At 38.2% G+C, this 23,256-nt stretch overlaps 1 protein-coding gene across 4 annotated transcripts in view; it reads left to right on the top strand.

Moving 5' to 3' along the window:
* Positions 1–23,256, top strand: part of Mid1 (midline 1) — a 427,052-nt gene that overhangs the window by 329,501 nt on the left and 74,295 nt on the right. For all 4 annotated transcript variants that reach the window (XM_060374282.1, XM_060374283.1, XM_060374280.1 and 1 more), the window contains exon 3: positions 13,268–13,363. In XM_060374282.1, coding sequence (XP_060230265.1) covers positions 13,268–13,363 — 96 coding nt within the window. The remainder of the gene's footprint in view (positions 1–13,267; positions 13,364–23,256) is intronic.

Raw genomic sequence — 23,256 nt, 5'->3', positions numbered from 1 at the left:
GGAGGGTGGGGTAGGGAGGGTGGGGTCCGGAGGGGAGGAGGGAGAGGCTTATGGGGGGATACAAATTTAATAAAGTGTAATTAATAAAAAAAAGGGCTGAGAAAGAAATTAGGGAAACAACACCCTTCACAATAACCACAAAGGACATAAAGTACCTTGTGTGACCCTAACCAAGAAAGTCAAAGACTTGTATGAAAAAAAAAATCCTGTCTCTGAAGAAAAAATTAGAAGAACTAGAATTCCAGTCTCAGAAGGTAGAAAGAGATCCCATGCTCATGGCTAGGCAGGATCTACATAATAAAAATGGACATCTTACCAAAAGCAATCTACAGATTCAATGCAATTCTCATCAAATTACCTACACAATTCTATATAGACCTTGAAGCAAAAATTCTCAACTTGATATGGCACAACAAGAAAATCAGAATTGCTAAAACAATCCTCTACAATAAAAGATCTTCTGGAGGTATCTCCATCCCTGATCTCAAGCTGAACTATAGAGTAACAATACTAAAAATTGCATGGTTCTGACATTGAAACAGACTGGTGGATCAATGGAATCAAATAGAAGACCCTGAAGTAAACTGACATACTTACGGACACCTCATCTTTGACAAAGATGCCAAAACCATACAATTGAAAAAAGATAGCATCTTCAACAAATGGTGCTGATGTAACTTGATGTCTACATGTAGAAAAATGCAAATAAATCCATACTTATCACCCTGCACAAAACTAAAGTCCAAGTGGATCAAAGACCTCACTATAAAACCAGACACTAAACCTGTTAGAATAGAAATTGGAGAAGAGCCTTAAACACATTGACAAAGGTGACAACTTTTTGAACAGAACACCAACAACACAGGCTCTAAATCAGCAATCAATAAATGGGACCTCATGAAACTGAAAAACTACTGTAAAGCAAAGGACACTGTCATCAGAACAAAAAGACTGCCTACAGATTGGGAAAGGATCTTCACCAACCCTGTATTTGACAGAGGGCCAATATCCAGAATATATAAAGAACTCAAGAAGCTAAACAGCAACAAATCAAGTAATCCATTTAAAAAATGGAGTACAGAGCTAAACAGAGAATTCTCAATAGAGGAATATGAAATGGCCGAAAAACACTTAAATGCTCAACATCCTTAGTCATCAGGGAAATGCCAATAAAAATGACCCTGTGATTTCACCTTACACCCATCAGAATGTCTAAGATCAAAATCTCAAGTGAAAACACATGCTTGAAAGGCTGTGGAGACAGGGGAATCCTCGTCCATTGCTGGTGGGAATGTAAAATTGTACAACCACTTTGGAAATCATTCTGGCACTTTCTCAGACAATTAGGAATAGTGCTACCTCAAGATCCATCTATAGCACTCCTAGGCATATATCCAAAAGTTGCTCAAGTATATAACAAGAACATCAAGTTGCTCAGCCATGTTTATAGTAGCTTTATTTGTAATACTCAGAAGCTGGAAATAACCCAGATGCCCCTCAACTGAGGAATAGATACAGAAACTACTCAATGGAATACTATTCAGGAATAAAAAACAAGGAAATCATGAAATTTGCAGGTAAATGGTGGGAACTGGAAAAGATCATCCTGAGTGAAGTATCCCAGAAGTAGAAATACACACAGGATATATACTCACTCATAGTGGATATTAGATATATAATGTAGGATAAATAAACATTCTAAAATCTGTACAGTACACCTAAAGAAACTAACCAAGAAGGACAACTCTGGCTAAGATTCTCAACCCCCATTTAGAAAGGCAAAGAGGATGGACATCAGAAGAGAGGGAAAACAGGAAACAGGATAGGAGCCTGCCACAGAGGGCCTCTGAAAGGCTCTACCCTGCAGGGTATCGAAGCAGATGCTGAGACTTATGGCCAACCTTTGGGCACAGTGCAGGGAATCTTATGAAAGAAGTGGGAAATAGTAAGACATGGAGAGGACAGGAGCTCCACAAAAAGAGCAACAGAACCAAAAAAATCTGGGCACAGGGGTCTTTTCTGAGACTGATACTCCAAACAAGGACTATTCATGGAGATAACCCAGAACCCCTGCATAGATGTAGCCCATGACAGTTCAGTCTCCTAGTGGGTTCCATTGTAATAAGAACAGCAACTGTCTCTGACATGAACTGATTGGCTTGCTCTTTAATCACCTCCCCCTGATGAGGGAGCAGCCTTGCCAGACCACAGAAGAAGACAATGCAGCCACTCCTGATGAGACCTAGACTAGGATCAGAAGGAAGGGGAGGAAGACTTCCCATAGCTGTGGACTCGGGGAGGGGCATGGGTGGAGAAGGAAGAGGGTGGGATTGGTAGGGGAGGAAGGACGGTGCTGCAGAGAAGATTCAAAGTGAATAAATTGTAGTTAAAAAAATAAAAATTAAAAAAAAGAAGTAAGCTAAAATGTTATCTAAAATATATTCCAGTGTATATGAAAGACAAATGGTATTTTGGGAGAGGGGCAGGATTGGGAGGGGCCGAGGGTGGGTCTACACCTGGGATACAAAGTGAATTAACTGTAATAAATTGAAAAAGAAATGGTATTTTGTAGAGAGATATTAATAATAAAGAACAGACTTATTTTCACAAAGAAGAAATAAAAAGAAAAACCTGGGAAAAATAGACCAAAAGAGTCTTCTCTTCTAGATTTTGTGTGTGCAAGGACTAGACTTTCAACAATATTCCTATTTCCTATATTCCTGCACTTAGGGCTGAAAATTTGTGATTTTTTTATTGACTCTTTTAAATAGAATGGAACAGCAAAGAGAATGCTCTGTATAAAATAATAAAAAATACTTGTACTGTTTATACGAAAAAGGAGAACATTTTTCAGCAAATACTCAAATAGTAAATATATTTTTCTTCATGGACAAACGTATAACTCTGGCACTGTAGCACAAAGTAAACAATAGACAGAACGTGAATGATTTGAGGCATGTATGTTCTAGTAAGATTCCTTAGATGTAGAAATATGAATTCCTTATACTTTTCAGGTATCCAAAATCTCACTCTACTTTTAGTTTAAAAAATATATATTTCTAGGGGCTGGAGAGATATGCAGAGGTTAAGAGCACTTTGTGTTCTTAAAAAAGCCCTCGTTTTGGTTCCCAGCACCCACATGGAGGCTCACAGCCATTGTGGCTTCAGTTCTAGGGTCATGACGTCTTCGGGTGTCTATGGGCATTGCATAAATGTGCACAGATGTGCATGCACACAAAACACGCATATACATAAAATAAAACCATTTATAGTACCTCTATTTGTAATAGCCAGAAACTGGAAACAACCTAAATGTCCCTCAGTGGAGGAAAGGATACAGAAACTGTGGCACATTTACAAAATGGAATACTACTCAGCTATTAAAAACAAGGAAATCAGGAAATTTGCAGGCAAATGGTGGGAACTAGAAAAGATCATCCTGAGTGAGGTATCTCAGAAGCAGAAAGACACAAATGGTATGTACTCACTCACAAGTAGTTATTTGTCATATAATATAAGATAAACATTAGAAAATCCATTGTCGTAAAGAAGCTAAACACTAAGGAGGACCCTAGGGAGGATGCTTAAATGTCATTCAGGATGGCAAATAGGATAGACACCAGAAGTGGTGGAAGAGAGGGAAGGGGATAGGAGCCTACTTAAAACAAACTATTTCAGGAGATGTTGTGTGTGATGGTATGTATTTGTAATCTCAATATGAAAGTAGAAATGGCAGAAATTTGACCCCAGGCTGTCTCAAATATAATGAGTGAAAATTCTGAAATGTAAAATCCTCTCTTATCTGGAAAGCCATAACATCAGGAAGGAGGTAGACTCTGGCATGTAGCCATATATTACCAAACTGTGGTTTATGATAGTATAACTATAAAATTTTGCTGTGAAAGCTTTTCACTGGAACAAATACAAATGAATCTCTCTCTCTCTCTCTCTCTCTCTCTCTCTCTCTCTCTCTCTCTCTGTGTGTGTGTGTGTGTGTGTGTGTGTGTGTGTGTGTGAAAGAGACAGACAGGCTGGCAGGCAGTATTTCCTGAGCCATGTGATTTTTTTTTCATTTTTTTTTTAAATTCTTTCTGTCCTGATAGGTTTTAATAGCCTCCAGTGCAGTGCTGAAAATGGGGTACATTGGCAAAAAGAGCAGCAGGAAAGCTGCAAAATTACACTCTTCGTGCCACTAAGACTTATATTTTATAATCTTATAAAGTGCTTTACGTGATCTGCCTACAATATAGTTATATTCATGTTAACATTTTTGCTAGGCCCAAAGCTTGCAACTGCAGCCTCCTGTATTTAAGTTGGAGATAGTCAAAGATTCTTTGTTAGTATAGCTTCAATCAGAAGTGATTCTCAAAACTGACAGGTGCATGGCTGGGGAGGATCACAGAACACTTGCCTAGTGTATGCAAGGTAGTGGGTTCCATTTCTAGGAAATGGAGGAAAAGGCCTAAGTGCATTTATTACTCATTATCTCACCTCTCATAGAGGCAGAAATGGAGCAGGGAATAAGGAATGAACAAAACAGGCCACTCACATCTCTAATGTATGGAAATAACTCATTGAATCTACTAAAATTGTAACTAAATTAATATAGCTATACAATATTTGTTTACCTCAATTAAAATTTGAAAGTATATCTAAGATCATAAACATTATTTAAAAATTATTCTTTGCATATTATTGACTACCTGATTACAAAAATAAATATTTTACTCCTGATGATGAAATTTGTAAGTATATAGAACTGATTTTGTGGTGTTAATATAGAAATTTCAAATAAAACCTGACAAGGTAAATATAGGATCACATATCAAAATGACTTAAATTGTAGTCCATGGAACACTGGACTTGAATTTGCATGCAGATTGTGTTTTATTAGATTTTGAAATTCCCTGGGCAGCCTGCCTTGCCAGGGCATTTGGAAATAGTAACTATCATAACCAATAAAAAAGCATTAAAAATTAAACCAACACAAATCACATGTATTTCCAGTCTTTTGGGAGTTATGCCTGAAGATAGCCTCAAACTCTTGCAATGTAATTAAAACATCTTAAGAGTTCAGTTACATATAAAGAATTTATGCTTTTATACAGGTGGCATATGTTAATACAAGTGTGTTTTCATATTAAGGATTGTGATTAACGTTCCTTAGAAGAAAATATATGGGTTGTGGCACTAGATGTGCCTATATCCTGATGGCGTTAGACTGGCGGTGTTAGGTGTCAGGGCTACAAACACAGTTCCTGAATGTCACTCTGAATGCTGTAGAATGAAACAAGCCAGATCTGTGTTTGCCTTGAAAGGTATCCAGAGCTAATATACTTTAAAGACATTCTGAAGTATTGACTTCAGAATAAGAGCAAACATTCTTTAAGGCCTGGGAAAACCCAAAAGGAATTACTGAAATCTCCTATTTCAGGCATACATTTTAATAGTAGTGTTCAATGACAAGTCATTAATTTCTAGCAATCTGATTCTTGGGTATAGCTCTCCAAAGGCTGAAATTAGGAGCGTTTGTCTGCTTACCTTGTTGTTTGATTGGGTAGAAGTACAAAGCTCATCTGTTAAGTTAGATTTACTATTCTCTGTTGATGTCCACATTGATGCCTCAAGGCTTATATCCAAATTACTGTAAAAATCAGCTGTCTCAACATTGACGGTTAAATTATCAACTCAAATAAACCTCACTTAATATGTGCCATGTAATAAGTTAATTATGGCTTCATGAAAGCACATTACAAATGTACACATTAAAAACTAAAATAATAGGAAAAATAAAGTACCTTTATGAATAAAGAAGGTACGATGCACATATTTTACAATGTTATCTTCCAGAATTTGGTCTGCATTAAATTGTTTGGTTGATATTTAAAGATTTAATCTAAGCATTTGCATCATCACCTTTAAAGAAAGGTACCACCCTGAACTATTAGTATTCTTCTGTGGTGGTAGTGGGAGGAGGCTAGCACTGAAATGCACAGAGTAGTATTACACTCACTAAAACTTTATAGTACTGGTCAGCTTGTTTGCACTATATTGAAATATATTGGGAAGCTAACATTTTTTGAAGAGAAAGCTTTATTGGTTTTCTTTCCTTTTTACTTTGTGTGTGTGTGTGTGTGTGTGTGTGTGTGTGTATGAGACAGTAGCTCTCTATCTATCCTGGTCTGGAATGAACTTATAATCTTCCTGCCTATCTTTGCTTCCTGCATACTAGTGAAGGAAATGTTTGTTTAGTTCACAGTTCTCAGGATTCAATATCATTGTACTTGTGTTGAATGAATTCTGCTGAAAGCCTCATAGAAATTGTAGATTTTAATGGTGGAAATACATGTTGGGGTGAGAAATCACAACTTTCGTCAGGAGACAGTGAGTTGGAGGAGACCTTCTGTAGCAGGCCTCTTGAGAGAATCACCAATGAGTCTCACAAAAATGGCCTTCCAGTTTGTGTTACCCAGTGATCTCTCACAAGGCCCTAACCATAAATGTTCTTTCTACAACAACTTTCCAGTATCACCACCCTAGAGGTCACATCTTTAATTACACGTGAACCCTGTGGAACAGTCAAAATGTACCCAAACCATCGCACTTAACTAGAAACAATGACTGTTAGCAGGTTCTTTCCTCGCACAGAATTAGCAGTACCATGAAAAGCTCACTTAGCTAAGAGGTTGTGAATTAAACCTAGGAGCAACTTGCTTTGATTCAAGATAGAATTTGAAATAAATGTGGCAACAATTTACTACATTAGATTTCAGAAAGGATGTCCAGTGAATATTCAGCTTTTCATGTTCCCATGTGGTTATTAGAAAGTGTTTGTCAGGGAAAGAATAAGCAAACATGAGTATACACTAGGTACTTGATGCATGGTATGGTTTTGTTTTGCTCTCTTTTCAAAAGTGATTATTTCCTGATATGTACAAGTACTCTAGACACATGGAAGAACATATACCTGTGCCCAGGCTGAGAGTGAAGCTGAGATCCATAGAATACTGTCTCAGGTTGGCAAAAGCATAGTGAAAGAGTTGGGGGAATAGGGGAAATTCACATGATTAAAACTCAGCAGAAACTTAGCCATTTATATTAGAAAATATAGAGGGCTTCATATAATAATATGGCACCAACTAGTGACAGTAGCATTCAGTTACAATTAGCTCTCTCTCTCTCTCTCTCTCTCTCTCTCTCTCTCTCTCTCTCTCTCTCTCTCCCCTTATCCCCCCACCTCTGTGTGTGCATATGTAGTTAAGATGAGAATAATGGAATTAATATAAGGTCATGAGATTTCTGAACAGATTGGACTCAGTATTTCTGGGATATACAAGCTAGGATAGGATATAGTCTTATAGCTACATACTAGTAAACCAAAAATTATTTGAAGAAACAGTCTTTGAAAACTATGAAAATACTGTTTAGCCTGATGATGGATGGATTACAAATTAAGATTTTATAATATTTATAAAAGTCTAAAGTTGAACACAAGATTTTCATTCTGTGTAAACAGGAGTTCTAGACCACTGTTTGTGCCAGGCTTTCTTTTGTGGCATCTCATACATTTCCTCCTGTTTGTAACTCCACAGGTTCATGAGAAATAGTAAAGAAAGAAGGGTAAAGGATTTGGAGGAGTTAGAGCTAGTATCTGAATCTATGCCTACTAGGCACTATGAGCTTAATCATTATGTTTCTAGGAGCAACATGTCTATAGGTCATATTGAATTTTTCTCAGATTGTTGTGAGTGCTATCAAGTTAAACTAGCCAGCCATAAGCAAAAAGTATTTTTTCTATCTTGCATACAAAGAATTCTTCCTGAGCCTATGTGCCTGTGTCTATAGTCTTACACAAAACGTTGATGACACAGATTAGCATTTCACATAAGAGGTGTGTGTGTGTGTCCATACTAGCCACCCAGAAAATGGTGACATTTTAGTTTTTTATATTCTAGAGTTTGTCCCAATCCTTGGCAAATAGCAGTTACAGGTCAAATATCATCTACTACCTGTTTTATAAACAACAGTGTGGTGGTCACTCATTTTTATACTCTCTGTCTGTGACTAATTTTTATGACAAAATAGCAACAGAACTGAGTCATTGTCACAGACCATTTAAGGCCCAACACAAGTTCTCTTGTGGTTCTTTACTGAAAAGGTCTTTTTCGAGAGTGTAGTAATGCACTGTCCATTATTATTAGTTACTAGCTTTGTTTTGCTGTGGTACACTTGAAGTGTTACTGATATGTGTGACTTAAGATTCCAAAGACTTAGCAAAGAAAAGGAAAAAAAAGTATAAAATGTCTCACCAATGCTTGCATATTGGTGATATTTCGAAACAATGATATCATTAAGTTTGTTTTACTTATTTCTACTTTTAAAACTGTAACTACTAGAAACTTCAAAGTGTGGCACAGATATGTGTCTCATATTAGATTTTTTATAACATTTCCAGTCTAGAACCTGGAATTTGAAGGCTATATGGCATTTAGAAACAGAAAGCTAGACATTAGGTAAAGGAAGAGAGAGGCCTTGCAAATATCTTTCTAAAGCATTGAACTGTCAACTCAACAGTCCTCATCTTTCTCATCAAAAGAAATAATACTCAAAATGTGTTAGGATGTCCAAAGAGACAGTTGTAGTTGAGTTCTCCCAGAAGCAAACTATTACTGAGAGTTTGAACTGGGAGATGATACAAAGAAACACAAGGAAGAAAGAGGACATGTTAGTGAGTGTGCTATTGCTATGGATCCCCACATTCCTACCCAATGAGGCCCTAGGGAAATTTCGATAGACCAAAGCTCACAGTAGTCCCTTCCAGAAGATGGGGGAGCTGTTTTCTAGCATTGCAAATTCTTTCTGGTAGAGAACTGATTCTAGGGGAATAAGCTTTTCTTGAGTTTCCCCAGAACTATAGTTTGCCTTTCCTGGGTCCAGATATAACCATGAGACAGAAGATAACAAGTGCATTCAAGAAAGAAAAAAAAAAAAAAAAGACATCAGCATACTTAAGAGCAATGCCTGCTGGGGGCATACAGTTGAGCTCTCTAGTTTCTTGCTGTGAAAACAGGCTGAAAGTTTCTCTTTTTTTTCCCTTCAATCAAAAGTGTGTAGCTTCTTACTGTGTATGTTCCTTTTCTCTTATAACCTTAGTGATAGTATAGATAGGTGGGTTGACCATTATCCTCATGTTATGTGTAAGAAACTGAGTCAAAGATATATCCACTGATTTGCCCAATTGGAATGGTAATCCACATCCCTTCATGATCATAAATGGTCACTTATACTTCAGGTTTCTCTAAAGCTTGGCTTGACTAGAGCATGAAAAGATATTGGTGGTTTTAAGGTGACAACAGAAAACTAAACTACTTTTTTTTTATTCTGTAGACTTTTAGGTATACATAAGGAAAAAGGCATCACATATGGAAGTTGTGCTTTGTTTTATTTTGAGTCAGGGTTTCATGTAACTAAAGATGACTTCGCACCACTGATCCTCCTGCTTTCACCTCTCAAATACTGAAGTTCCAAGACTCTTGCATTGAAAAGTGTTTTTTTTTTTTTCCTCCACAAAACACAGTCAAAATTAGGAAGTTAAAAAGCTGCAGACCACCACACAGGCTGTTAGTGACAGAGTTAAATTCCAGAAACCTCCAGTGAATTCCCTATAGTGGAAGCTTATGAATGCATAGCTTAATGCAGACTGCATTTTAGTACTGTCCCACTGCCCATGTTCTCTTCAAAAGTGTTGTCAGCCCCTTTGCACTACTTGGAAATAAATCTCTCAGCTTAATTTCCCTTTATTGTATTTTTAACTACCTCAGTAATTTTTGTGGACCTCAATAACACTTATACTATTTATGTTTGATTAACCCAAAAAGACCTGGGTAGGTCATTGTGCTTAAATGGCAGGCTTTAGTCCTTATATAAGTTGATTAAAAACATATTTTATGCATGAAGTAGACTTAATAGTGGGAGGGGCAAGCAAGCAGATGTTTTTAAAATCTGAATGTTTTGGATTGCATTAATTTGGCTCTCTTACTGGCTAGATTTAGAAAAATCATACCCATGACAATTGGACTGTGAACAATTAGATGATGTATTTCCCTAGAAAGCTTCTTCCATGTATGCTCATTGAAGAAGAAAAGTAAAATTCACTTTACAATAGTCATATCTAAGCCAAGGATACTGAGTAATAGAATGATTCAGTCTCAAGACTCAGTCTTTGACTCTAAAGTCATTACGCTGCCATTTCTTTACTCCAAAGAGGAAAAACACTCCCCCCTCTCTTTGTGTGTGTGTATGTGTGTGAGTGTGTATGTGTTTGGTGTATGTGTATGTGCACAAGTGGTTTGAAAACAATCAGGTTACCTCTAAATTGGCTGTTAAACTCATTCTCTAAAGTACCATCAAGTGTATATACCCAAGATTAAACATGAGTGGGAAAATATCAAAGTGCAGAAATGGAATGAGGGGAATGGTGAGGAGAGACTGAAGCTTGACTGCTCCCAAGAAGTGAGGATGAAGTAGAATAGTGGGGATAAAAGGAACAATTAAGGGGGTGTACACTTCTTGTGGCAAAAGCCAAGCCTCTGGGGAGTTGAAGGAGGGGGCTTCAATTGGGATATATAATGAATAAATTGTGAAGAAAAAAATTAAAATTTAAAAAGTTTTAATTTAAAAGCCAAGCATCATACAGCTGAAAGAAAAGATTGCTCATGTACACACTTGGCTCACAGAACACCTCACACCTTCTCTGGAATTGAAGCCAGACATGGAAGTCACATGGAGGGAAACCAGGCACTGAGTCAAAACCGGATTTGGGCCACACTTGAACATAGGTGTTTTGTGGGAGTATCCTCTTAGGGAAAAGAATAAGCCCTAAACACAGAGTATGGACCTCCCCTGGCTAAACTACATCAATATTCAAATCACAACACGGAACAAAGTTCATAGTAGATGAACTGTCAAGACAAAAATTACAAGACACAAGCTAAAATCAGATCCTTGGGAAATACTAGGCATACAACAGGAAATATGGACATTCTCTTGCTCAAAAGAGCATAAGAATATGTATGCTTAACCTTCTTGGAATTCTGAGGGGAGCTGCATTCTTGGAAAAGGAATAGAAAGCATTTTTAAAATTCATTTATTTTTTATTTACTTTGTATCCCAGATGTAGCCCCCTCCCTCATACTCTCTCAACCCCACCTTCCCTCCCTCTTCTTCTCCCATGACTGTCCCCAAGTCCACTGGTAGGGGATGGCCTACTCCCAGCCCATCTGACCCTAGCCCATCAGGTCTCATCAGGACAGGCTGCATTGTTTTCCTCTGTGACCTTGTAAGACTGCTTTCCCATCTGGGGGAGGTGATCGACGAGTCAGCCACTGAGTTGATGTCAGAAACAGTCCTTGTTACCCTTATTAGGGAACCTATTTGGAGACTGAGCTGCCATGGGCTACATCTGTGCAGTGGTTCTAGATTATCTCAATGCATGGTCCTTGGTTGGAGTATCAGTCAATAGAACACATTTTAACAAAAAAGGGGATATGTGATAAAGAACATACAGGAAACAAAAATGTGCTCATTATAAAAATTAATATGAAAGCATAGTATGGTGGTTCTCACCTTTAGTGCAAGCATTTGAGTTGCTAAGTCATGGGGAAGGAGAGTTTGAGGACAGGCTGGGCTACAAAACAAGTCTATATATCAAACAAAGAAACAAACACAAATCCCCAAACCTAAAAAATAAGATAAATGCCAGAGTAAATAATTAAATTCATTTTAAAAATTAATCAGAGATTTCTATTTCTGGCACACTCATATTAAATATAAGTTGAAAATAATTATCTTCCTTAATTTACCTTTAAGAATGAAAAGTTTAGGTAAAGAAAATAGGCTAATTTTTTTTTCATAAATTCTAGAGTGAAATGTTTTTGTTGTTGCTTGTTTTTCTTTTGTTTTGATATAATCCAGGGCCTTTCTATAGGCAAGTACTATACCACTTGACCCATACCCACAGTCTCTGTCTTCTTTGCTAGATGGCATTACAAATCCAATGTCTATTATATCTTTATATTATATAATTCTATTATATATTATATTATATAATTTCCCATTATCCCATGTTTTTGCTATGTTTCATTACTTTCATTCCTCTTTGATCTTGTCATATCATCTCTCTCTTCTAGGGGATTCTTCTTTCATGATCAGGTCTACCTGAGTCTCATCTTCTAAGAAGTTAATACTGTTGTCCAAAAAAACTCCACCTCTTTGTGTCTATCCTCAGCTGAAAGATTTCATCATCTTGAATACCTCCAGGCAGCTTTAAGCTCTCTCCCATCCTTAATTTCTAGCCCCGCCCCTCTTTCCCATTTACATAGCCATCTCCCTGTGAATAGGAAATAAGACATTTTATTTTTTTGTCCCTAATGTCTCTCTCAGACACTGACATTTATTAAAACCTTAATATATATTTATTTGTAAATGGATAATAAGTGAAAGGATAGTATAAATGGAGAACACATGGAAAAAAAGAGGAATGGAGAAATTTTAATGACTCTTACAGCCGATGGTTATTGTGGTCAAAAATGAGATTAAATATTTAATCTAGGAAACTGTCAATTTGATACTCTTAAGGAATGGCCATATGTTAAGACGGTAAATGATGAGAATATACAGTTCAAGGACATTTACACAGATAGAGAGTTAAAAAAAAGGAAACAGAGAGGATAAGCTGTATTATGATTGGGAAATTTGAGATATGTGTGTGTCATATGTGTGACAAGAACTCCTTAACAATGCTATAAATTGCCATATTCTTTAACCATAGCTGGTCAATTCAAATATGCTTCTAAAAGATTAACCTCATCTACCCATAAATTGGTAAGTCTAAAAATGCTAAAACTAAACTATATAATGTAGGAGTATATTCTTGATATTATTACCATTTCTGTCTAAAGCAAAGGGATAAATATCAAACTATGTACTGTCTCCCTAGGTCTGTATCTATCAGTATATTACTGCTGAATTTCTAATTAAATGTAAATGTGTTAACACAGTAAAATTATAGAAACACAAAATTCTAATATGTCTAGAAGAATCTTTGAAATACAACTTTCAAAAATATAGTTTAAATTTACAAATACTTGAAAAAGCATTCGCAGCATTAAGATTTCTGAAAATATATCCCTTGTTTGAAGATTAATTTTGTACATACTAAAGTAGAAAGCTATGTAGATAACATTTCTCTCTTTGTTTTTTTAAACAGCAAAATTTGGAGAGTAATCTCACCAACCTTATTAAGAGGAACACAGAACTGGAGACTCTTTTGGCTAAACTCATCCAAACCTGTCAACATGTTGAAGTGAGTATCCACCCTCTCCTCCATGGTGTATTTCAGATGAAAAGTGCTAGCTTGGAATATTTTCTGTCTACTCAATACTTAACTTTAAAGGAGAAATCTTTCTTGGGGTTATAGAGATAGTTTAACTCATAAGAACACTTGCCAAGTCAGTAGCTTATAATCTCTTAAAACTCCAGCTCCCTCTTCTTGCCTCCATAGGCATCCCCCCCCACACACACACATTCATGTATGCACAAACACAAACACAAATAATAATACTAAAATAAATGTTTTCAAAAGAAAATCTCAGGCTGGAGAGATGGCTTAGGGGTTAAAAACACTGGCTTCTCTTCCAGAGGCCCTCGGTTCAATTTCCATCACCCACATGGCAGCTCACAACTGTCTGTAAATCCAATTCCAGAGGATCTGACACCCTCACACCAATACACATAACATAAAATTGAAATAAAAATTATTTTATTAGATATTACAATGCTTACTCCATTTTGTTTTCTGGATCTGTTTGCTTGGAAAATCTTTTTCGAGCCCCTTACTCTGAGTTAGTGTCTATCTTTGTTGCAGACATACGGTTCTTGAATACAGCAGAATGTTGGATCCTGTTTCTGCAACCTTTTTGTTAGTCTTTGTCTTTTTATTGGAGAGTTGAGTCTATTGATGTTGACATGTAGCCCATGGGGAGCTCAGTCTCCATAGGCGCCCTATAATAAGAGGAGCAGAGGCAATCTCTTGCATAAACTCTGCTCTTTGAACACCTCCCCCTGATGTGGCCTTACTAGGCCACAGAAAAAGAGGGTCCAGACAGTTCTGAAGAAACCTGATAGGCTAGGGTCAGATAATGAGTGAGGAGAACCTCCCCTATCAGTGGATAGGGAAGGAGCATAGGAGGAGAAGAGGGAGGGATGGTGCTATAACCAGGATACAAAGTGAATAAATTGTAATAAATAATAATAAAAATAAAATTATTTGGAAAAAAAGAAACATCTTTCTTTTTCTTTTTTTTTCCATAATTTTATTTTTCTCATTAGTTACATTTTGTTAATTCTGTATCCCAGCTGTATCCCTCATTCCCTCCCCAATCCCACCCTCCCTCCCTCATCTCCTCCCTGCCCCTTTCCAAGTCCACTAATAGGGGAGGACCTCCTCCCCTTTCATATGACTCGCTTTTGTCAGGTATTTTCCGGACTGGCTGCAAAGTCCTCCTCTGTGGCCTAACAGTACTGCTCCTCCCTTGGGAGGTGGGGAGGTCAAAGAGCCAGTCATTGAGTTCATGTTAGAAATAGTCCTTGTTCCCCTTACTATGGGAAACCAATTGGTCACTGAGCTATCACGGGTCACATCCGAGCAGAGGTTCTAGGTTTTATCCTCTCATGGACTTTGGTTGAGTGTCCATCTCAGAAAAGTCCCTGTGCCCAGATACATTTGGAGCTCCTATCCTTTCCACTTCAAACTCCCTTTCTTTCTTTTTTTTTTTTTTTTTTTTTTCAATGCAGTTTATTCAGGAACATTGAACAATCCTCGAATCCTCGGACCCCGGGGAAAGCCAGCCCACAGCTTAAATAGCCTCTGGGTAGCCAACCCAGGTGTGCCATGGGGGCAATGCAGATAGGTCCACATACATGGAAGCAAGCCAGATCCTCGGCCTTAGCCAAATGTGGAGTTGTTCATGACAGAGAGCACTCACCATCGGGAAGGTGGAAGGCGGAAACCAGCTCCATCTTTAAGGCATAGCATTCCGCAGCTCTCTACAGTTCCCCCTTTTTGTTTTAGACACATCAGGCAAGAGTAGAGGTCTGATCTCTGATATTAGAAATAAATTGGGACTTTGTACAGATGTTCATTTAGGTGTCATCCACCCAAAGAGCATCAGACCCGTCCGATACCTTTTTCTCAGAGGCGGGACCTGGGGCATCAACCCGCATGCAGTCAGACATGCTCTTCTCTGGGTCCAAAGCGGCTGACCCTGAGTGCAGTGCTTAGCCTCGCATCCTGAGCGTATCATTTTAGCTTTTTATGGTATCCAACCATGCTTGGGGAGAATGTCCTGCTTCAATAGCTGTAAAGGCCTGAATGATCATGGCTGCATCACACTGTTGTGAGACTCTAATCTTGCATATATACCACAGGCAAACCAAGGAGACCAACACCAGAAGGCCTGCTAACACTCCCATGCCCGCCCATTCCTTCAGATGATTCATGGCTGCAGCAATCCATGTTGATAATCCTGTGGCTAGTCCTGCGTCCACTCTGGTAGAATTTACTGTGACAATGGCCACTCTCAGCTGCTCCATCGTAGTATCGAATTCTCCAGTCCAATTACCTAAAATATAGCTCGACAATTGTTTAGACAGATTTGCAGCACAGGAAAAATTCTCATGTTGTATGCTAGTGACACAAAGTCCAGCATACTTTCATTGACAGCCAGGTTGAGCGATTTGCCATAGGGTATCAATTTGCTCCTGCAAGAGGTCAATCCTCTGATTGAACACCATCAAACTTCCTTTTAGTTGAGCATTAATTCCTTTATGTACAACTAAGGCATGAGCTACATTGGCTAAATGATTATTCAGGGTCTGAGCAGTCTGCCCAGTATGACTCATGGCTAATGCCCTGGTGGTAGCTCCAACAGCCGTCAATGAGATGGTAGTAACAATGGTGGCTGTAGTTCCAAGATCCCTTTTCTGTCTGAAGAGAGTCATAGAGTGAGGGGCATCAATGGGCACAGGCACCCAGTGAGGCATGCGAGTAACCAGGGCATACCTAAATTTACTAGCATTCCAGCATTGGGCAAAAAAGCTAGTATCATTACCACAATTACCTGGCTCTATCTGGCTAATAATGAATAAAAATGGGGGATATAGACAAACAGGTGTGGGCTTATAGGAAATATTATGAGAAGCCTTAACCCCTCGTTGGAACATCCTGCGTCAGTTCTAGAACTAGCAGTGGTGGTGTCCGAGGTCTGAGTAGGTTCAGGAGACCATTGCCCCCAGGGGCGAGACGTGCTCCATGCCAATTGACTAACTCCATGTTTTCCTCCAATTTTGAAAGTCATTTAAGGTTCTTAAATTATTTTTTTCCCTTTTTTCTTAAATTTTTCATCAATTACACTTTATTCATTCTGCATCCCCCCATAAGCCCCTCCCTCCTCTCCTCTCAATCCCACCCTCCCTCCTCCCTCTGCTTGCATGCCACTCCCCAAGTCCACTAATAGGGGAGGTTCTCCTCTCCTTTCTGATCTTAGTCTGTCAGTTCACATCAAAAGTGGCTGTATTGTCCTCTACTGTGGCCTGGTAAGGCTGCTCCCCCCCCCAGAGGTAGGTGATCAAAGAGCAGGCCAATCAGATTATGTCAGAGGCAGTCCCTCTTCACATTACTATGTAATCCGATTGGACTCTGAACTGCCCTGGGCTACATCTGTGCAGGGGTTCTAGGTTATCTTCATGAATAGTCCTTGGTTGGAGTATGAGTCTCTGGGAAGTTCCCTGTGTTCAAATTTTCTTGTTCTGTTGCTCTCCTTGTGGAGACCCTGTCCTCTCCAGCTCTTACTATTTCCCAGTTCTTACCTAAAATTCCGTTCACCTGCCCAACAGTTGCCCATCCGGCTCAGCTTCTGCTTTGATAGTCTGAAGGGCAGAGGCTTTCAGAGGCCCTCTGTGGCAGGTTCCTAGGTTGTTTCCTGTTTTCTTCTTCTTCTGATGTCCATCCTCTTTGCCTTTCTGGATGGGGATTGGACGTTTTAGTTAGGGTCCTCTCTCTTGCTTAGTTTCTTTAGATGCACAGGTTTTAGTGGGTTTGTCCTATGTTGTATGTCTATATGAGTGAGTATATACCATGTGTGTCTTTTTGCTTCTGGGACAACTCACTCAGGATGATCCTTTCCAGATCCCACCATTTACCTGCAAATTTCATGATTTCCTTATTTTTCATTGCTGAGTAATATTCCATTGTATAGATGTACCACAATTTCTGCATCCATTCTTCAGTTGAGGGGCATCTGGGTTGTTTCCAGCTTCTGGCTATTACAAATAAAGCTGCTACAAACATGGTTGAGCAAATGTCCTTTTTGTGTACTTGAGCCTCTTTTGGATATATGCCCAGTAGTGGTATGGCTGGATCTTGAGGAAGCGCTATTCCTAGTTGTCTGAGAAAGCGCCAGATTGATTTCCAGAGTGGTTGTACAAGTTTACATTCCCACCAGCAGTGCAGAAGGGTTCCCCTTTCTCCACAACCTCTCCAGCATGTGTTGTCACTTGAGTTTTTGATCTTGGCCATTCACATGGGTGTAAGGTGAAATCTCAGGGTTGTTTTGATTTGCATTTCCCTAATGGCTAGTGAGGTTGAGCATTTCTTTAAGTGCTTCTTTGCCATTCGGTATTACTCTACAGAGAATTCTCTGTTTAGCTCTGTTCCCCATTTTTTAAGTGGATTACTTGGTTTGCTGCTTTTCAGCTTCTTTAGTTCTTTATATATACTGGATATGAGTCCTCTGTCAGATAAAGGGTTGGTGAAGATTCTTTCCCAATCTGTAGGTGGTCGCTTTGTTTTGATGACGGTGTCCTTTGCTTTACAGAAGCTTTTCAGTTTCATGAGGTCCCATTTATTGGTTGTTGCTCTTAGAGCCTGTGCTGTTGGTGTTCTGTTCAGTAAGTTTTCCCCTGTACCAATGAGTTCTAGGGTATTTCCCACTTTTTTTTCAAGCCGATTTAATGTGTCTGGTTTTATGTTGAGGTCTTTGATCCACTTGGACTTCAGTTTTGTGCAGGGTGACAAGTATGGATCTATTTTCATTTTTCTACATGTAGACATCCAGTTAGACCAGCACCATTTGTTGAAGATGCTATCTTTTTTCCATTGTATGGTTTTGGCGTCTTTGTCAAAGATCAGGTGTCCATAAGTGTGTGGGTTTATTTCTGGGACCTCTGTTCGGTTCCATTGATCCACCATTCTGTTTCTATGCCAGTACCATGCAGTTTTTAAAACTGTTGCTCTATAGTACAACTTAAGATCAGGGATGGAGATACCTCCAGAAGATCTTTTATTGTAGAGGATTGTTTTAGCAATTCTGGGTTTCTTGTTATTCCATATGAAGTTGAGAATTTTCCTTTCCAGGTCTGTAAAGAATTGTGTTGGTAATTTGATGGGCATTGCATTGAATCTGTAGATTGATTTTGGTAAGATGGCCATTTTTACTATGTTAATCCTACCAAGCCATGAGCATGGGAGATCTTTCCATCTTCTCATATCTTCTTCTAATTCTTTCTTCAGAGATTTGAAATTTTTTTCATACAGTTCTTTGACTTCCTTGGTTAGGGTTACTCCGAGGTACCTTATGTCATTTGTGGCTATTGTGAAGGGTGTTGAAGAAACATCTTTCTTAATAGTAAATATTATACAAAAGTCAATATACAGCAGATGAAATTGGAAAGAACTGGAAGTTTATAACTCCCTCTGAACTTATTTCATGCCATTTTTTTCTGTTTTAAAAATTTATTTATTTTTATTAATTAGAGTTTATTCACTTTGTATCCCAGCTGTAGTCCCCTCCCTTGTCACCTCCCAATGTCAGCCTCCCTCCCTCTTCTCTCATGCCCCTCCCCAAGTCCACTAAAGGTCCTCCTTCCCTTCCTTCTGACCCTGGCCTATCAGGACTCATCAGGACTGGCTGCATTGTCTTCCTCTGTGACCTGGTAAGGTTGCCATTCTTAATACTGTAGATTTTAATCAGCTTCACAAAGAACACCCCCTGTAAAGCACAATTTAGAAAGTGTATTGTAAGTTTACTAAGGCTGTTAAAGCAAGTCCAGTCAGTCACAACTTGAGAGCCAATTTAATTGTATTTGTCTTGCTTTCTGTACGAGAGTCATGTCTCTTTTCTCCATGTCAAAATATTTTATCAATAAAATTTGAAAGAGTTTTTTAACACAGTATTTTGCATATTGGTTCCATCTTTTCCAATTACAATGTGGAGTCCTTGAAAATATTAATCAAATATAATTCATCTCAGAATTTCAGAGTCTGGTACATTTATTTTGAAACAGATACTAAAGTCTCCTTTCTGCATGTTAGCTATTATGTATCAATTGGTTAAAAGATCAATATAAAGTAAGAAAAGAATCTTGAGAAAATTGTTCTGCACAGATGTGTATGATGCCTCTATACTCAGCCAGTTTGAGCTTTGAATGCTTACAAGTCCATCTCCACCTAATATCAATGTTTAGAGAGACAATGTGTTTATTTCTTTCAGACTCATCAAAGTGCATATATTTATATATTTGTATATATACATGTTCATACATATATATTTATAAAACAATAGTAATCAAAGAAAAAGAGGTTATTAGCTTGAGAGTTGGGGGCCATGAAGTGACTGGAGGGAAGATACCTGGGAGAGGCTAGAGAAAAGAAAGAGGGAAGAAAGGGATGTAATTCTCTTTCAATTGAAATACATATTTAAAATATATGAAAAGTAAATCCTAGCCTCTTGACAATGTTTTAGTCATCATATCCACTGCACAGTCAGAAGTACTAGACTTCAAAGACACAGGAAAAGTAAAGTAGAAATCTAATCAAAGAAAATTCCTCTTAAGACAATATATATTAGAATTATGAGAGGAATTTTCAAACTTGAATGTGTAAAAAAATTACCATTTTAACAAATTTCCACTACTTAATAGCATTCATTACATTTTTAATATTGTATATCTACTCACTAAATCCAGAAAATCCCCATCATTCTAAACACAGTTGTTTTGAAAACAGTATGCTAAGTGAAATAATACAAACATAAAAAGATAAAATTTTTATGACCTTACCTTATTTGAAGTACTTGGAATAAGAAAATTCAACCCCTAACATAAGGATTACCAGGAATTGGCATGGGGAAACAAAGAAAGATATTTAATCTCAAATAATGATGTTTTATAGTCATTTTATCTTCTCTAATCATTTATATTCCCAGAACTAAGATAGCAGATTCATAATACAGTAAAAATAATAATAAGGATCATAAAATATAGTGTGCCTACAGATTCAGATAATAGCACAAATAAGTAACATCACAGCAGCCAATCAGACACTGATCTCATAGATTATAGCTTTTTAAAATTAATTAATTATTTTTTTATATCCCAACTGCAGTTTCCCTCCCTCCTGTCCTCCCATTCTTTCCCCACTATCTCCCCTTCTCTCATTTACTCCTCCTCCCTTTCTCCTCAGAAAAGGGGAGGCCTCCCATGGATATCAATGAGCCATGGCATATCAAGTTGCAATAAGACTCTCCTCTTGAGTCTAGACTAGACAGCCCAATGAAGGAAAGAGTACCTAAGGCAAGCAACAGAGTCAGATGCAACCCCTGCTCCCACTATTAGGAGTCCCACATGAAGACCAAGCTACCCAATTGTTACATATGTGGAGAGGGTCTAGGTCAGTCATATTCATGCTCTCTGGTTGGAGGTTCAGACTATGTGAGCCACTTTGGACCCAGGTTAATTGATTCTGTAGGTTTCCTTGTTGTGTCCTTGACCCCTCTGGCTCCTACAATTCTTTCTCCCCATTTCAGCAGAGTTTCTCAAGCTTCGCCTAATGTTGACTGTGGTATGGGTCTCTGCATGTTTCCATTATTTGTTGGGTAAAGTCTCTCTGATGATATTTACACTAGGTTCATGTTTGCAAGTATAGCAGAATAATAAGTGTCGGGCGAGCTCCCTCTCATAGTCAGGATCTCAAGATGGACCCTTCTCATTAGTTGACCATTCCCTCAAATTCTGCTCCATCTTTACTCCTGCACATCTTATAGCCATAACAAATTCTGGGTTGAGAGTTTTGTGGCTGAACTGGTGTCCAAATCCTTCTGTTGGAAATCTTGCAGATTACAGAAAATGGCTGTTTCAGGTTCCGTACCTTCCATTGCTAAGAGTCTTAGTTAGGTTCACCCTCAGATATCTGGTTTCCATTGTCCTATGTTTCTACTTCATTCCTGCCACATTCCAGCTTCAAAGCTATGTTTTTCAACAGACCAATGAAAATCCAACAATAACTTTAAATCAATGACAGGATACAGGTAAAAATTACATTTTTTTTTCATTCCTACTGCCACATAAAATGCAAATTAGACATTTGTCACATCCTAGATTGGTGAATGTGACAGCGAGAACTTTCTAAAATCTTTTACATATGATATAATATAATATATAATATAATGATATGATGAGATGAGATGATATAAAACAGAAACTAACACATTGGAGTTGGACAACAAACAGAAGAAAAAGAGTCCAAGAGAGGGCACAAGAATCAGATACCCAGTCATTACACACTCAAGAATCTCTTAAAAACACTAAACTGGACTTCATAATGTGTATACACGGAGGTCCTTGTGTAGGCCCTATGCATGTTGCTTCAGTCTCTGTGAATTCATATGAGCTTTGATCATACTGATTTAGAGTATTGGTTCTCAACATGTGGATCAGGACCACTTTGGGGGTCTCATTTCATATATCCTGCATATCAGATATTTATATTATGAGTCATAACAGTAGCAAAACTACAGTTATGAAGTAAACAAAATAATTTATGATTGGAGGGATCACCACAACATGAGGAACTGTATTAAAGGGTCACAGCATGAAGAATGTTGAGGACCACTGATATACAGGCTGTTGTTTTCTTGGTATTTTCATGCCTTCTGGCTCTTACACTCTTTTTGCTTCCTTTTCTGTAGGGGTTTCTTGAGCCCTAATGGGATGGATTTGATGCAGACGTTCCATTTAGGGCTGAATGTTCCGTGTAATGTCTAGTTGTTGGTCTGTGTAGTTGTTTCCATTTGCTGCAAGAAACTTCTCTAATGATGGCCAAGCAAGACACTGATCTATGAGTATAGTAGAATATCATTGGGTATCATTTTATTACTAAACTTTTTAGAACAGTAGTATTTTGTTTTATCCTAGGTCCCTGCACTATTTAGTCTCTAGTTCTTAGTCACACAAACTGTGTTATATATAGGTTCCATTTTGTAGAGTGGACCTTAAATGAAATAAGATATTGGTTGATTACTCCCACAAATTTTGTGCCACCATTGCCCTAGCATTTCTTGCAAGCAGAATACCATTGTAGATCAAAGGGTTTGTGGCTGGTCCGGTATTTACAATTTTCTTTTGGTGGCATGTAGAGTACCTTACTGTATCAAAGATGCTAGAACATGGCACTGGGGGCTCCATGTAGGCACCAGATCACCTTCTTCATGTTCAATGACTTGTATAAGGATTATCTTCAGCCATGGAGGCTTGTTGTCAATTTGTAAAGAGCAGCCTATAGTCTTGGCAACAGCCTTGGATGTTTGGGCATTTCCCATTGGACCCCTTTGGCCCAAAAATTAGATGTAACACAATTGTGGTACTGGAAGCTTCGTTTGGTGAGAAGAGATGACCGGTTGAGACTCCCCAACTGTTGGGCAACTTCATGCAGATTGCCTACATTTATCTGTATAATCTAGGAAGCATCTATTGTATGAAACCAGGTTTTCCTACTGTCCTTCAAATGCCCCTTAATTTTAGCTGTCTTTCTCAGTTTTTCCTCCCTTGGAACTTAAATAAGGAAGAAAGAATTAGGGACTGAAGAAATGGCCCAGGCATTACAGTGTTTGACCTACAAGCGTGAGGACCCAAGTTCAATCCTTAGATTAATTAAACCTAAATTAATAAAACAAATCGCCATTCAGGGTGGTGCATGCTGTAGTTTCTGAGCCAAGAAAGGTAGAGGTAGGTAGATCCTCACTGATCAGTCACACTAGCATACTTGACAAGTTCTAGGCCAAAGAGAGACCCTGTTCTAAAAATTGTATATGGTGGAATGGTGTCTGAAGAATGAAAATAGGCTATCCTTTGGCTTCCACATGC

This window comes from Meriones unguiculatus, chromosome X, assembly GCF_030254825.1.
Source record: "Meriones unguiculatus strain TT.TT164.6M chromosome X, Bangor_MerUng_6.1, whole genome shotgun sequence".
Lineage (NCBI taxonomy): Eukaryota > Metazoa > Chordata > Mammalia > Rodentia > Muridae > Meriones > Meriones unguiculatus.
The sequence above is the reverse complement of the archived record's forward strand: the minus strand, read 5'-3'. Positions and strand labels throughout refer to the sequence as shown.